The 13,676-nt window shown below is 40.7% G+C and overlaps 1 protein-coding gene across 2 annotated transcripts; it reads right to left on the minus strand.

Moving 5' to 3' along the window:
• Nucleotides 1-358: 358 nt before the first annotated feature.
• LOC123733091 (NLR family CARD domain-containing protein 3-like) lies at nt 359-12,794 on the minus strand. 2 transcript variants are annotated; one of them, XM_082971152.1, is made up of 7 exons: nt 12,669-12,794; nt 11,740-11,793; nt 6,816-6,932; nt 5,564-5,648; nt 5,206-5,434; nt 3,027-4,833; nt 359-2,794 (listed from the first exon to the last, which is right to left on the minus strand). In XM_082971152.1, the coding sequence occupies exons 2-7, from the start codon at nt 11,775-11,777 to the stop codon at nt 2,605-2,607; spliced, it is 2,466 nt and encodes an 821-aa protein (XP_082827278.1). In that variant the 5' UTR covers nt 11,778-11,793; nt 12,669-12,794; the 3' UTR covers nt 359-2,604. The 2 variants fall into 2 exon arrangements, with proteins under 2 accessions (XP_082827278.1, XP_082827279.1); XM_082971153.1 differs by lacking the exon at nt 12,669-12,794 and adding an exon at nt 12,329-12,633.
• Between the last annotated feature and the right edge of the window lie 882 nt (nt 12,795-13,676).

Here is a 13,676-nt window from a genome sequence, read left to right on the forward strand (position 1 = left end):
GGTACCCAACATGAACTCGCGCGCCAGGTGTCTAATGGGCCATCATCGTTCCATGGCTCTTGTTCGGTCAGATCTCCCTCCAGAAGACTCAAAACACTTTGTAAAGGCTGGTGACATCTAGTGGAAGCAATAGGAAGTGCCAAAATATTCCTCAGCCCCTGTGTTTTTCAATGGGATAGGTTTAAAGGTAATACAACACATCAGGTATCCACTTCCTGTCAGAAAATGTCTCAGGGTTTTGCCTGCCAAATTAGTTCTGTTATACTCACAGACACCATTCAAACAGTTTTAGAAAATGTAGGGTGTTTTCTATCCATATGTAATAAGTATATGCATATTCTAGTTACTGGGTAGGAGTGGTAACCAGATTAAATCGGGTATGTTTTTTTATCCAGCCGTGTCAATACTGCCCCCTAGCCCTAACAGGTTAACAGAAAACATACAAACAGTAATTATCGTCACAAAGGATTGGTATAGTAATGTGCCCTAATGGCTAACAGGCATGGCTGGTCTGTTAGACAATGGGTCATAAACGGTCAGCTGAGAATGTACACAGAGTTCATTAATATTAACAATTGACAATTGAAGGCTCGCTCATTCGGGAACAATTGCAATCAATATATATTAACGCTCATGTGTCGTCGTCGGGATCCTTGTTGGAGCGTCGTTCTGTGGAGAGTTTTGTCTCTCTCTCTCTCTCGGTTAGAATGGATCTTTCAAAGCGACATTCATTAATGTTGTTATAGAATGGATGTTTCGTTGGTCTTCGCGTTCGATGATATAATTTACTTAGCTGCAGACTAATAATTAATATCAAAGACTTGTTCTTATTCTGTCGGTATCAATAGTCTAAAAGTTAACCACATGGTATGGTTCACTTTCAGTAAAGGAATTGGATGGTAAAACCTATTGGCCATGGAGTGGAGGCCTGGTCTGAAGAAATGTAAATCAGGGTGGGTTTTATAGTGACCCTTGAACAGGCTTGTGAAATGACGCCTGGTCCTGTCTGTGTCCCTTGGGGGGCGTGCCGATGGCTGAGTGAAGCTTGGTACAGAAATCCAATTCTATCACATTAACATCAGTACATAGCATCTCAATGTATTACAAATAGCTTTATCCTTATTAATACATTTTATACAACCATTATGATGCAAGTCTTAAGCTGAGGCTATTATATAAACAGTTTTATGGTAATATGGCTATATTGTCTCTTCTGAGTATCACAAAATTGTACCAAGCGGACCAGTTCGTAGCTGGATTCTTCACCAATCTTCCATACCTTCTCCAGAACACAAATGTCGCTTGGCTCCCCAATTCTGTGAGTTGGAAGAATTTCCTGTGTCTCTCTATGGGCCATGTGGCCAGAGACTCCTCTTAGAGTTTTTACAACCCTTTCACACAGGGCCTGGGTGGTTGGGAAGGTAGGTTGGGGGATGATACAAAGGGGAGGGGGTCAACTGTCCTTCCTGTACCCAAAGAGGCCAACGTCATGACAAATCTTTCTGATTGAGACAAAACGGATGGCACTGTGATAGACTGCATCTAATTTATTGAGTAGGGTATTGGAGGCTATTTTGTAAATGACATCGCCGAAGTCGAGGATCGGTAGGATGGTCAGTTTTATAAGGGTATGTTTGCAGCATGAGTGAAGGATGCTATGTTGCGAAATAGGAAGCCAATTCTAGATTTAATTTTGGATTGGAGATGTTTAATATAAGTCTGGAAGGAGAGTTTAAAGTCTAACCAGACACCTAGGTATTTGTAGTTGTCCACATATTCTAAGTCAGAACCGTCCAGAGTAGTGATGCTGAACAGGCAGGCAGGTGCAGGCAGCGATCAGTTGAAGAGCATGCATTTAGTTTTACTTGTATTTAAGAGCAGTTGGAGGCCACGGAAGGAGAGCTGTATGGCATTGAAGCTCGTCTAGAGGTTAGTTAACACAGTGTCCAAAGAAGGGCCAGAAGTATACAGAATAACACCAATAACAGAGGGGGTCTGATCTTTGTGCCTCTGTAAATTTCTCATTCATCATCATTAATGATTCATTCCTGATTATTCATAATCATGGTAGCATCCACATGAATGTAGAAGTGTTCAGAAACATGTTCTATTCTTACTGACAATACAAGTGAAGTGACTCCAAAATGACAGGACATTATTCACCATTCAGTTTCTATTAGGAAAAACATCATCCAAAACACAACCAAGACAAACTGCAAATGCATTCAACAGGTTTGTAGAATCACAATTGATGTAATCACTGCAGGCATGGATCATGGGACTAAATACTAAACTTATGACAACTTTAATACAATATAAGTGAATTTGTCCGAATATGTACAACTTTTTCAAATGGGAGAACTAAATACATAAAGTGCTTTCCTTTCTTAACAGTAACACAGCTATGTATGAAAATACCCTAAAATAAAAGGTGACATTCTGTACTGTCACCTAATATGAAACATTCTATCTCAAATCCAAAATGCTGGATCATAGCACCACATTTAAAACTGTAAGCTTCACTGTCAGAACACATATGGTGTGGACTATGTGTGCCTGGTAAACACATGTGGATCTGGTGAACAGTTATCACTTGTTGACCAACTACAGGAATACTGACCTCAGCGTCTCCAGTTTACAGTGTGGATCCTCCAGTCCAGCAGAGAGCAGCTTCACTCCTGAATCCTTCAGGTCATTGTTACTCAGGTCCAGCTCTCTCAGGTGTGAGGGGTTTGACTTCAGAGCTGAGACCAGAGAAGCACAGCCTTTCTTTGTGACTCCACAGCCTGACAGCCTGCAACGAGATCATCATGACTTCACAAACACACTGGTAATTTAACACCAGTAGTGTAGAAGGACAAGGGTAGATGCATTTGGTTCATATTCCCAAACAACACATAGATTCATCTTCCATCAATGCATTTATTCAATATGTTTTTCAATATACATATTATAATACATATTTTTCTCTAAACATAATATTTCTTCCTGATGAATACTTCTTATATGTCATTTTATTTACTCACAGAGCAGCTCTGGAGGCTTTGACCACTGGCAGCAGCCTCAGAAGAGTTTCCTCTGATCTGGAGAATTTCTTCAGGTCAAACACATCCAGCTCCTTTTCTGAAGTCAGCAATACAAAGGCCAGAGCTGACCACTGTGCAGGTGACAGGTTGGGTTCTGAGAGACTTCCTGATCTCAGGTAGCTTTGGATCTCCTCCACTAGAGAATGGTCATTCAGTTCATTCAGACAGTGGAACATATTGATGCTCCTCTCTGGAGAAGGATTCTCCCTGATCTTCTTCTTGATGTACTTGACTGTTTCTTCATGGCTCTGTGAGCTGCTTCTTGTCTTTGTCAGTAGACCTCGTAAGTGCTTCTGATTGGATTCCAGTGAGAGGCCCAGAAGGAAGCGGAGGAACAGGTCCAGGTTTCCTGTCTCACTTTGTAAGGCTTTATCCAGGGCACTCTTGTAGACAGTAACTTCAGTAACTTCAGGCTTGTCTCTGAACAGCGAGAAAACGTATCTGAACATTGATTGAGGTTCATCCATTAGATTCTCATTGTTGTTGATGAATGAGAGGAACACATATACAGCAGCCAGAAACTCCTGAATGCTCAGATGAACAAAGCAGTACACCTTGTTCTGGTACAGCCCACATTCCTCTTTAAAGAGCTGTGTGCACAATCCTGAGTACACTGAGGCTTCATTGACATCAATGCCAGCCTCTTTCAGGTCTTTTTCATAGAAAATCAGATTGCCCTTCACTAGCTGTTGAAAAGCCAGTTTTCCCAGTGACAGAATGCTCTCTTTATTCCAGTGTGGACCTGTCTCTTCTTTCCCAAGATACTTTTCATTCTTCTGTTTGGTATGAAACACCACAAGGTGTGTGTACATCTCAGTCAGAGTCTTGGGCATCTCTTCTCTCTTATGTTCCAGCATGTGTTCGAGGACTGTTGCAGAAATCCAACAGAAGACTGGAATGTGGCACATGATGTGGAGGCTCCTTGATGTCTTTATGTGTGAGATGATTCTGCTGGCCAGGTCCTCATCACTGAATCTCTTCCTGAAGTACTCCTCCTTCTGTGGGTCATTGAACCCTCGTACCTCTGTCACCTGGTCAACACACCCTGAAGGGATCTTATTGGCTGCTGCAGGTCGGGTAGTTATCCAGAGGAGAGCAGAGGGAAGCAGATTTCCCTTGATGAGATTTGTCAGCAGAACATCCACTGAGGTTGACTCTGTGACGTCACAACAGATCTTGTTCTTCTGGAAGTCTAGGGGCAGTCGGCACTCATCCAGACCATCAAAGACGAACAGAACTTTGTACTTGTCGTAGTTGGAGATTCTTGATTGTTTTGTTTCCATTGAGAAGTGATTGAGAAGTTCAATCAAAGTGTTTTTGTCCCCTTTCATCAAATTCAGCTCCCGAAAAGGGAATGAAAATACAAATTGGACATCCTGATTTGCTTTTCCTTCAGCCCAGTCCAGAATGAACTTCTGCACAGAGACTGTTTTTCCAATGCCAGCGACTCCCTTTGTCAGCACAGTTCTGATACGTTTGTCTTGTCCAGTTAAGGGTTTGAAGATGTCGTTACATTTGATTGCAGTCTCTGGTCTTGCTTGTTTCCTGGTTGTTGTCTCAATCTGTCTCAGCTCATGTTCATTATTGACCTGTCCTGTTCCTCCCTCTGTGATGTAGAGCTCTGTGTAGATCTTATTGAGAAGTGTTGGGTTTCCTTGTTTAGCGATCCCCTCAAATACACATTGAAACTTCTTCTTTAGATTAGATTTGAGTTCACGTTGGCAAATCACGGCAGGATCATCTGAATCTAGAAATAACACAGAGGATATTAATATTACATCTGTTTTAATGTCTACAGTATTGTAGGACTGTTATAACATTTTAAATTATAATCATTTATTCTCTTAACTGACTGTATAAATGTTTTCATAATGCATTCCAGACTGGTGTGACTGATTATATTATTATTGGTATTATTGATGGTATTATTAATGTTGTCTCTCTCTCTCTCTCTAAATTAATCAACACAACACATCCCTGCTGCTACTTGATGAGGTCACTAGGTGTTGTGTTAAGGCTGCTACAATATCATTGAGTTACACAGCTACTTTAGCTGTACTTTAGCCACAGCTTTTAAATGTTATAAAACAGCATTCAACATGAGGCAGACAGATCTTACTTTTCTCCAGTGTGTCAGCAAGCTCCTTCTGGTTCATTTTCCTCAGGATGTGCAGTGTGATCTTCAGAGCCCCCTCTCTGGCACTGCTCTCCTGCTTCTCATCTTCAGCATCCACCACTTCCTCATCCTGCTTCTGACTCTCAAAGCCTTCTGGGAGTTCTGGACTAAGAATCCTCTTGAACATCTTCAGCTCGTTCTTCACAAATATCATCATTTTCTTTTCAAGCAACTGAAATAAATCAAGTAAATAAGTTAAGCAAGAGAAGAAATGCTTTCTCATTAACACATTAATGAATAATTGACAGATCAACTTTACTTGAGGTAAACAAAAACAAATGTACATAACAGGAACACATACACTGAATATAGAGTCCAGGTCTGTTTGATGACTCTGGGAAGACTGACCACTGAGAATCTCTGACTCTGATCTCTCCTGTTGGTTTCTGTGGACAAAACATGAGATTACATCTCCTCATCCAGGGAGTGAGTGAGTACGGACAGACAAACAGACATAGACAGAAAGCGGGACAGACAGTCAGAGACAGACAGAGACAGACAGACAGACAGACAGAAAGACACAGACAGAGAGACAAACAGACAGACAGACAGAGACAGACAGACAAACAGAGACACAGACAGAAAGCGGGACAGACAGTCAGAGACAGACAGAGACAGACAGACAGACAGACAGACAGACAGACAGACAGACAGACAGACAGACAGACAGACAGACAGACAGACAGACAGACAGACAGACAGACAGACAGAAAGCGGGACAGACAAACAGAGATAGACAGAGACAGACAGAGACAGAGACAGACAGACAGAGACAGACACAGACAGACACATACAGACAAAGAGAGACAGACAGACTGAAAGCGGGACAGACAGTCAGAGACAGGCAAAGACAGACAAACAGACAGACAGAGACACAGACAGAAAGCGGGACAGACAGTCAGAGACAGACAGACAAACAGACAGACAGAGACACAGACAGAAAGCGGGACAGACAGTCAGAGACAGACAGACAGAAAGATACAGACAGACAGACAGACAGACAGACAGAAAGATACAGACAGACAGACAGACAGACAGACAGACAGACAGACAGACAGACAGACAGACAGACAGACAGACAGACAGACAGACAGACAGACAGACAGACACACAGACAGAAACAGACATACAGACAGAGAAAGACACACAGACAGACAGAGACAGACAGAGACAGACAGACAGAAACAGACACAGAGAGACACAGAGACACAGACAGACAGACAGACAGACAGACAGACAGACAGACAGACAGACAGACAGACAGACAGACAGACAGACAGACAGACAGACAGACAGACAGACAGCGAAATACACACAGACAGAGAGACAGGCAAAGAGGCAGAGAGACAGATAGACAGACAGAGAGACACACACACACAGGGAGGGAATATTGTGTTTGTTTAATTAATATTGTTTTAGGACTATGAAAATGGACAAAAGTATTAGCCTATGGATTATGAAAACAACCAAAATAAATGTGAAAATGGGAGAGGAGAAATGACTAGAGACAGTGTTGTTTAACTCACTGACCATGACCCATGAGTTCTTCTTACCTTTGTTCAGTAGAAAAGTCTCCCTCTCTAAAGTATATAGGTGTACACATGGACCAGTCACTCTTCATGGACACACAGCTGGGTACACGGGAGGCTGGTCTCTCCTGTTTGATTAGACTTTAACACAACAGAGACAAACATTACATCTCTCATCTACTCTGAGCTCAGATGGGAAACATAAGAAGAGCTCTGGATCAGACAGACAGACAGACAGACAGACAGACAGACAGACAGACAGACAGACAGACAGACAGACAGACAGACAGACAGACAGACAGACAGACAGACAGACAGACAGACAGACAGACAGACAGACAGACAGACAGACAGACAGACAGACAGAAAGCGGGACAGACAAACAGAGATAGACAGAGACAGAGACAGAGACAGACAGACACAGACAGACACATACAGAACAAGAGAGACAGACAGACTGAAAGCGGGACAGACAGTCAGAGACAGGCAAAGACAGACAAACAGACAGACAGAGACACAGACAGAAAGATACAGACAGACAGACAGAGACACAGACAGAAAGATACAGACAGACAGAGACACAGACAGAAAGCGGGACAGACAGTCAGAGACAGACAGACAGAAAGAGACAGACAGACAGACAGACAGACAGACAGACAGACAGACAGACAGACAGACAGACAGACAGACAGACAGACAGACAGACAGACAGACAGACAGAAAGCGGGACAGACAGAAAGCGGGACAGACAAACAGAGATAGACAGAGACAGAGACAGAGACAGACAGACACAGACAGACACATACAGAACAAGAGAGACAGACAGACTGAAAGCGGGACAGACAGTCAGAGACAGGCAAAGACAGACAAACAGACAGACAGAGACACAGACAGAAAGATACAGACAGACAGACAGAGACACAGACAGAAAGATACAGACAGACAGAGACACAGACAGAAAGCGGGACAGACAGTCAGAGACAGACAGACAGAAAGAGACAGACAGACAGACAGACAGACAGACAGACAGACAGACAGACAGACAGACAGAAAGCGGGACAGACAGAAAGCGGGACAGACAAACAGAGATAGACAGAGACAGACAGAGACAGAGACAGACAGGGGAGGCTGGTGTCTCCTGCTTTATTGGACTTCAACACAACAGAGACAAACATTACATCTTTCATCTACTCTGAGCTTGGTGTGTTTTTCACTATCTAATCATGACATTGTGTTGTTCAATGACAGACATGTATTTGTTTAAAAATCTATAACTTAATGATTTCATTTCAGAGAAGACAAATAATAATATTTTTTTACAAAATTTTATATATCTGCCTGCCTCTCAACTGTGACCGTTTCAATTCGTCATATGTAGCAACATTTGAAATTGTGTTTTTTACGTTGGATAAAAGTAGAGACTCAGAGCTAGAAAATGATATATCAGACACTGCAGTTGAGGAACAATGGGAAAGTAATTCTGCTTTGAATGATGATAAACTTGTAACCTCACTTTTGAGAAAAAGGTCCTTTGAATGTTTTGGTACCTACTGGAGAGCTCTTCTTTGTCTACAGGGCTGTTACTTTGGCAGATAATGTCACCCATCTAAATAAATAGTTTTATATATATAATTAACTAAATGTATGGTGTTTTTGTTTTATGTCAGTTTAATTGTTTGTTATGCTATAAACTTTTTATTTTATTATAAGTGGTAAAATGAACTAGAAAATGTTATATTTTTTTCAATTCTGAGTAATTACTACTTTAGTAAGGAATAACACATTACTCAGTACTACTGCAGTTGCTAAATAATTCCAATAGATGGCAGCATAAGACCACAAATGACATTTCAGAATATTAGTTTAGTTTTCTCCCTGGATACACCACCACTCCCCCTCACAGGAAAACTCCTGTGTGGCTTCTTTCTGTCCCTTTACACACTGCTAACACAAGAGGAAGGACTGAAAAAGCATTTAACAGACTACTGTGAAGTAATATAATGATGATTCATGTTTATTATTACCTGTTTTTATGCTCATGTTTTGAAATTATACTTCATTAATATAACGATTATCAATAAGTCTGAACATTAATTCAGTCACCTCTAGTTGAGAAAAACGTATTTTCCAGGTACATTCATTGTCAAATTCATCAACCAGCATCGAGCCACTCTGCCTTCTCTCTCTAGTAGTCAACTCAGCCCCGGTAAAAAGCTGGTGTCATCACTCTGCCTTCTCTCTCTAGTAGTCAACTCAGCCCCGCTAAAAAGCTGGTGTCGTCGCTCTGCCTTCTCTCTCTAGTAGTCAACTCAGCCCCAGTAAAAAGCTGGTGTCGTCGCTCTGCCTTCTCTCTCTAGTAGTCAACTCAGCCCCGGTAAAAAGCTGGTGTCGTCGCTCTGCCTTCTCTCTCTAGTAGTCAACTCAGCCCCGGTAAAAAGCTGGTGTCGTCGCTCTGCCTTCTCTCTCTAGTAGTCAACTCAGCCCCGGTAAAAAGCTGGTGTCGTCACTCTGCCTTCTCTCTCTAGTAGTCAACTCAGCCCCGGTAAAAAGCTGGTGTCGTCGCTCTGCCTTCTCTCTCTAGTAGTCAACTCAGCCCCGGTAAAAAGCTGGTGTCGTCGCTCTGCCTTCTCTCTCTAGTAGTCAACTCAGCCCCGGTAAAAAGCTGGTGTCTTCACTCTACCTTCTCTCTCTAGAAGTCAACTCAGCCCCAGTAAAAAGCTGGTGTCGTCACTCTGCCTTCAATCTCTAGTAGTCAACTCAGCCCCGGTAAAAAGCTGGTGTCGTCACTCTGCCTTCTCTCTCTAGTAGTCAACTCAGCCCTGGTAAAAAGCTGGTGTCGTCGCTCTGCCTTCTCCAGGGGCATGTTGAGGTAAATTTACTAACCGGTAGGGTTTAATGATGTAATTTATTGGCGGGCTGGAAGACGCACTCTTGTCTTTTCTATTCCGAGGTTGTTTACTCGCAATATCAGATATTAAGATTACTTTTTATAATGCATGTATACTGAGGTTGAGGTTTTGACTAGCGATTATTTACCCGGTGTTCAATACCTGCTATAATCACTATTTTGTTGCTCTCCCGAAAGCAATACAGGCCCATTACGAGATATATAGCTAACTAAAGTAATGAGTGACCATTTTAGAAAATCATGGGACATATAGTCTGTGGTTGCATGCTATTTTATGTCAATCCTATTGCTGCCTGTAGCCTATAACTGATGCTTCGTGGTCTTATGCTGCCATCTATTGGAAATCTTTAGCAATTAAAAGTTATTAATGCACATTCAGACGTTGGTGAGGCAGCTAAAAAAATGTTTAAAAAATTGAATGTGTCCAGCCTACTTTAGGCGCCCCGAAAATAATATTCAAAAGATTGGTCCTTGGATACAGAGGGGTTAAACACTAAAGTTACCGTCCATCTAGTGAAGAGAGGAGAACCGGACAGAGGTAGCCAGCATCCGTCAACGAGAGAGGGAGGATAGGATAACTAGGATGCTGCTGGTAGAGTAGCGAGCTAGCTTACCTAGCTGTACCGACTAGCTAGGATAACTAGGATGCTGCTGGTAGAGTAGCTAGCTAGCTTACCTAGCTGTACCGACTAGCTAGGATAACTAGGATGCTGCTGGTAGAGTAGCTAGCTAGCTTACCTAGCTGTACCGACTAGCTTGGCTAGCTAGCAGAACGTTCGTCTGTCGTTTGTCTCGATGATGATGACGAATCCGGTGAACCACAAAATGAAACAAGGATAGAGAGTGAAAAGGATCTGGCTACACTCATACTGTCCCTGACCGTAAAGCAAAAAGCAAATTCAACAATAAACTTCGGCGTCTCAACACTGTAGTGAACTCTGTAGTTATTCCCCAAGATCACCTCAGCCCACTCTGCTCGTAACCAGACAATATCCTTGGCGCCACACCGTACGGGGACGCGGACAGTTCTTTACGGGGACGGGGACAGATCCAGAACGCGGACATAAGCAGTGCCACACAATCAACTAAACCCAGTCTTTACAGTGGGTTACATTAGTGATATTCATTTTTTATTATTATGTTAAACAAACATTTATTATAACAATATTTTGAGATCTAGGCCCATATCCACAAAGCGTCTCAGAGTAGAGAATTGGTCATATAAGTGCTGAGAATAAAGACATTTGACACTTATGGGTATAAATTAAAGCTATGCATGAAGTCTCTAGTCCTACCTAGTCGGCAGATATTTAGGACACCTCGTGAGCTGTCCTAAGTAGTTAAGAGTTAACAGCAGGTATCTTGATAATACTATAGAATAATGCAGCGAGTCAGTGGTTCCTGCACCACATGTAAATACTTTGGAGTCGTAAAAATAATGTTTTATATTTCTATATGATCAATCCATAAAACAGTGTCCGGGTGCTGGAAAAAACATGAGGAATTGATCTGACCACTGGAGGGCTGCTGGGTTCACATCCTCAAAACATTCACCTTTCGTTGATCAGAACTCTAGAGGTTCTTCTTCACTGAACCCAAATATATATATAACTTTTAGTGGTTCCATATATTAAGGAAGTGATAGAAGCCTTTTTGGTTCTATAAGGAACCTTCTTTTCTAAGAGTGTAAAATTAACAAGTTTTTCTTTTGATTATTTAATTATCTACATCATGTTATTTCAAGATATCCCTTTGGAGCGCAACATCACGTTGTTAAGAAATTATCCTAAATTGGGCATGGCTTTAAAATGGGCAATTGAATGCATCTAGGGTGTTCCAGCAAAACAATGGATATATAGAGTTTTGCAATAAAACATTTTTTATACACAATCTAAAGAAATTCATAAATAATCTGAGAACAGTAATATTGAAGGTACCCATTAGCAACCATTTCTGATTAAAAAACAAATGTGAACATTTTTGGAAATATCATTTTTGAAATAAACTATTAATAATTCTTAAACAAAATTGTCATCTCACCTCTTAGATTTGGTGTCATGTTCCCCAGAGAGACTCATTTTAGAGAACTGACCCCTAAACAGAGATCCAGCATGTTGGTTGTGGTCAACACAGTGACAACTAAACAGAGATCCAGCATGTTGGTTGTGGTTAACACAGTAACTAAACAGAGATCCAGCATGTTGGTTGTGGTTAACACAGTAACAACTAAACAGAGATCCAGCATGTTGGTTGTGGTTAACACAGTGACGTCCTAAACAGAGATCCAGCATGTTGGTTGTGATTAACACAGGGCCAACTAATTATTGAAGGTCAATTGTTCTCTTTTATTCATTATCTCTTAGAAATAAAACATTTACTAACAGACATAGAAAGACACATCCAAACAGTTAGGTGATTTAATATTTTTCACAATTTCTCCATGTAGTGGAACTAATAATAATAAAACAATTTAACAACAACAATATGATATTAATAAGTCACTTTCTCTTTTAATAATTTCTCTCATTCTAGTGTGTTGCTTTGTTCAACAGGTATGATATAATTATGCTGTTACTGAATTCAGTTCATAATAACAATGTTAAGAAAAGTATGTTCAGTGGTTTCATACCAAATTACACAGGAAGCAGGAGCTCATTGTAGTTTAGAAAACAACAAATGTTCTGATATTCTGAAAGATGATTTAGAACTATGATACATTAAAATTTTTACAAATTGTAAAATAATCACGATAAACAAATCGTATAATACGATATATGAACAATATGTTTTTGAATTTGACTTGCCTACGCCCAGTTAGCGCCATTTTGTATGATTGAACTGTCACATAACTGTCCCAGGTGAAATGGACTTTTAGATCTGAGTGTTTTACTGTCAGTCACTATACTAAAAAAACACCATACATTTAATTTCTCTACACACTTTACAATAATCACTGGGAAGATTCTTACCTTGTAGCCTGAATTCACAACCAGAACATGTCAAGTTATTGAGATATTTTCCGTTGTTCTGAGAGAGCACCTTCCTGATAACAAGTGGCTCTGTATCTATGTTCTAGGTACAGTCGATCTTTGGATGCAATAATATCTGGTCAAAGTCTAGTGACACAACACCATAGTATATCATAAACATAACAGCAGTTGGCCAGAAAAGGCCATGACATACTATAAAACAGGGTTTGTCAACTAGATTTGGCTTCGGGTGTCACGGTTGTCATAGAGAGGAGCGGACCAAAGTGCAGCGTGATTATCGTTCCACATATTTTATTGAACTGTGAAACTATGCAATACATACACATAAACTAAAGAACAAAAAAAAAAATGTGATGTAGAGGTGAAACATACACTACTCAAAAACAATCTCCCACAAACAAAGGTGGGAAAAACACCTACTTAAGTATGATCTCCAATTAGAGACAACGATGACCAGCTGCCTCTAATTGGAGATCATCCCAAACAAAACCAAACATAGAAACTAGAACTAGAAACTAGAAAACAACATAGAAAAACGAAACTAGAAAACCCCCCTGTCACGCCCTGACCTACTCTACCATAGAAAATAACAGCTTTCTATGGTCAGGACGTGACATCGGGAGAATTTTTTTCTGAGTTAAAGTCGGAGGGCCAGAACATAATTAGCATATAATATTAGCACAATTAATACGCCTACACTACAAATTTAACAACACGTTTAACACATTTGATTAGTACATAGTACATTGAGTGACAATAAAATAATTTAGATCTGATTAAGTTCATAAAATCACCAATATCTCTATTCAATTATATTTTTTTGTTTATATCTCTGTGTGTTGATTGTTGGGGAAAAACATGTCTACGTAGCCTACTGTAGTCTACACTACTTTATTAATATCAACATTCATTCAGAACAATTAGCTTGATAGCAAGAGAACATGTCGCTCTCAAAAAGTAGCAAAAGAAAGGTGGATAATGAAAATA

This window comes from Salmo salar, unplaced genomic scaffold, assembly GCF_965601325.2.
Source record: "Salmo salar unplaced genomic scaffold, fSalSal1 ptg000206l, whole genome shotgun sequence".
In the NCBI taxonomy this organism is placed as follows: Eukaryota; Metazoa; Chordata; class Actinopteri; order Salmoniformes; family Salmonidae; genus Salmo; species Salmo salar.

Coding starts and splice junctions, on each gene's coding strand:
- LOC123733091 (XM_082971152.1), bottom strand. CDS start 11,777: ATGAGTCTCTCTGGGGAACATGACACCAAATCTAAGAG. Junction 5,435..5,563: donor ACCTGGACTCTATATTCAGT/GTATGTGTTCCT, acceptor GATTTATTTCAG/TTGCTTGAAAAGAAAATGAT. Junction 2,795..3,026: donor AAAGCCTCCAGAGCTGCTCT/GTGAGTAAATAA, acceptor ATCTCGTTGCAG/GCTGTCAGGCTGTGGAGTCA.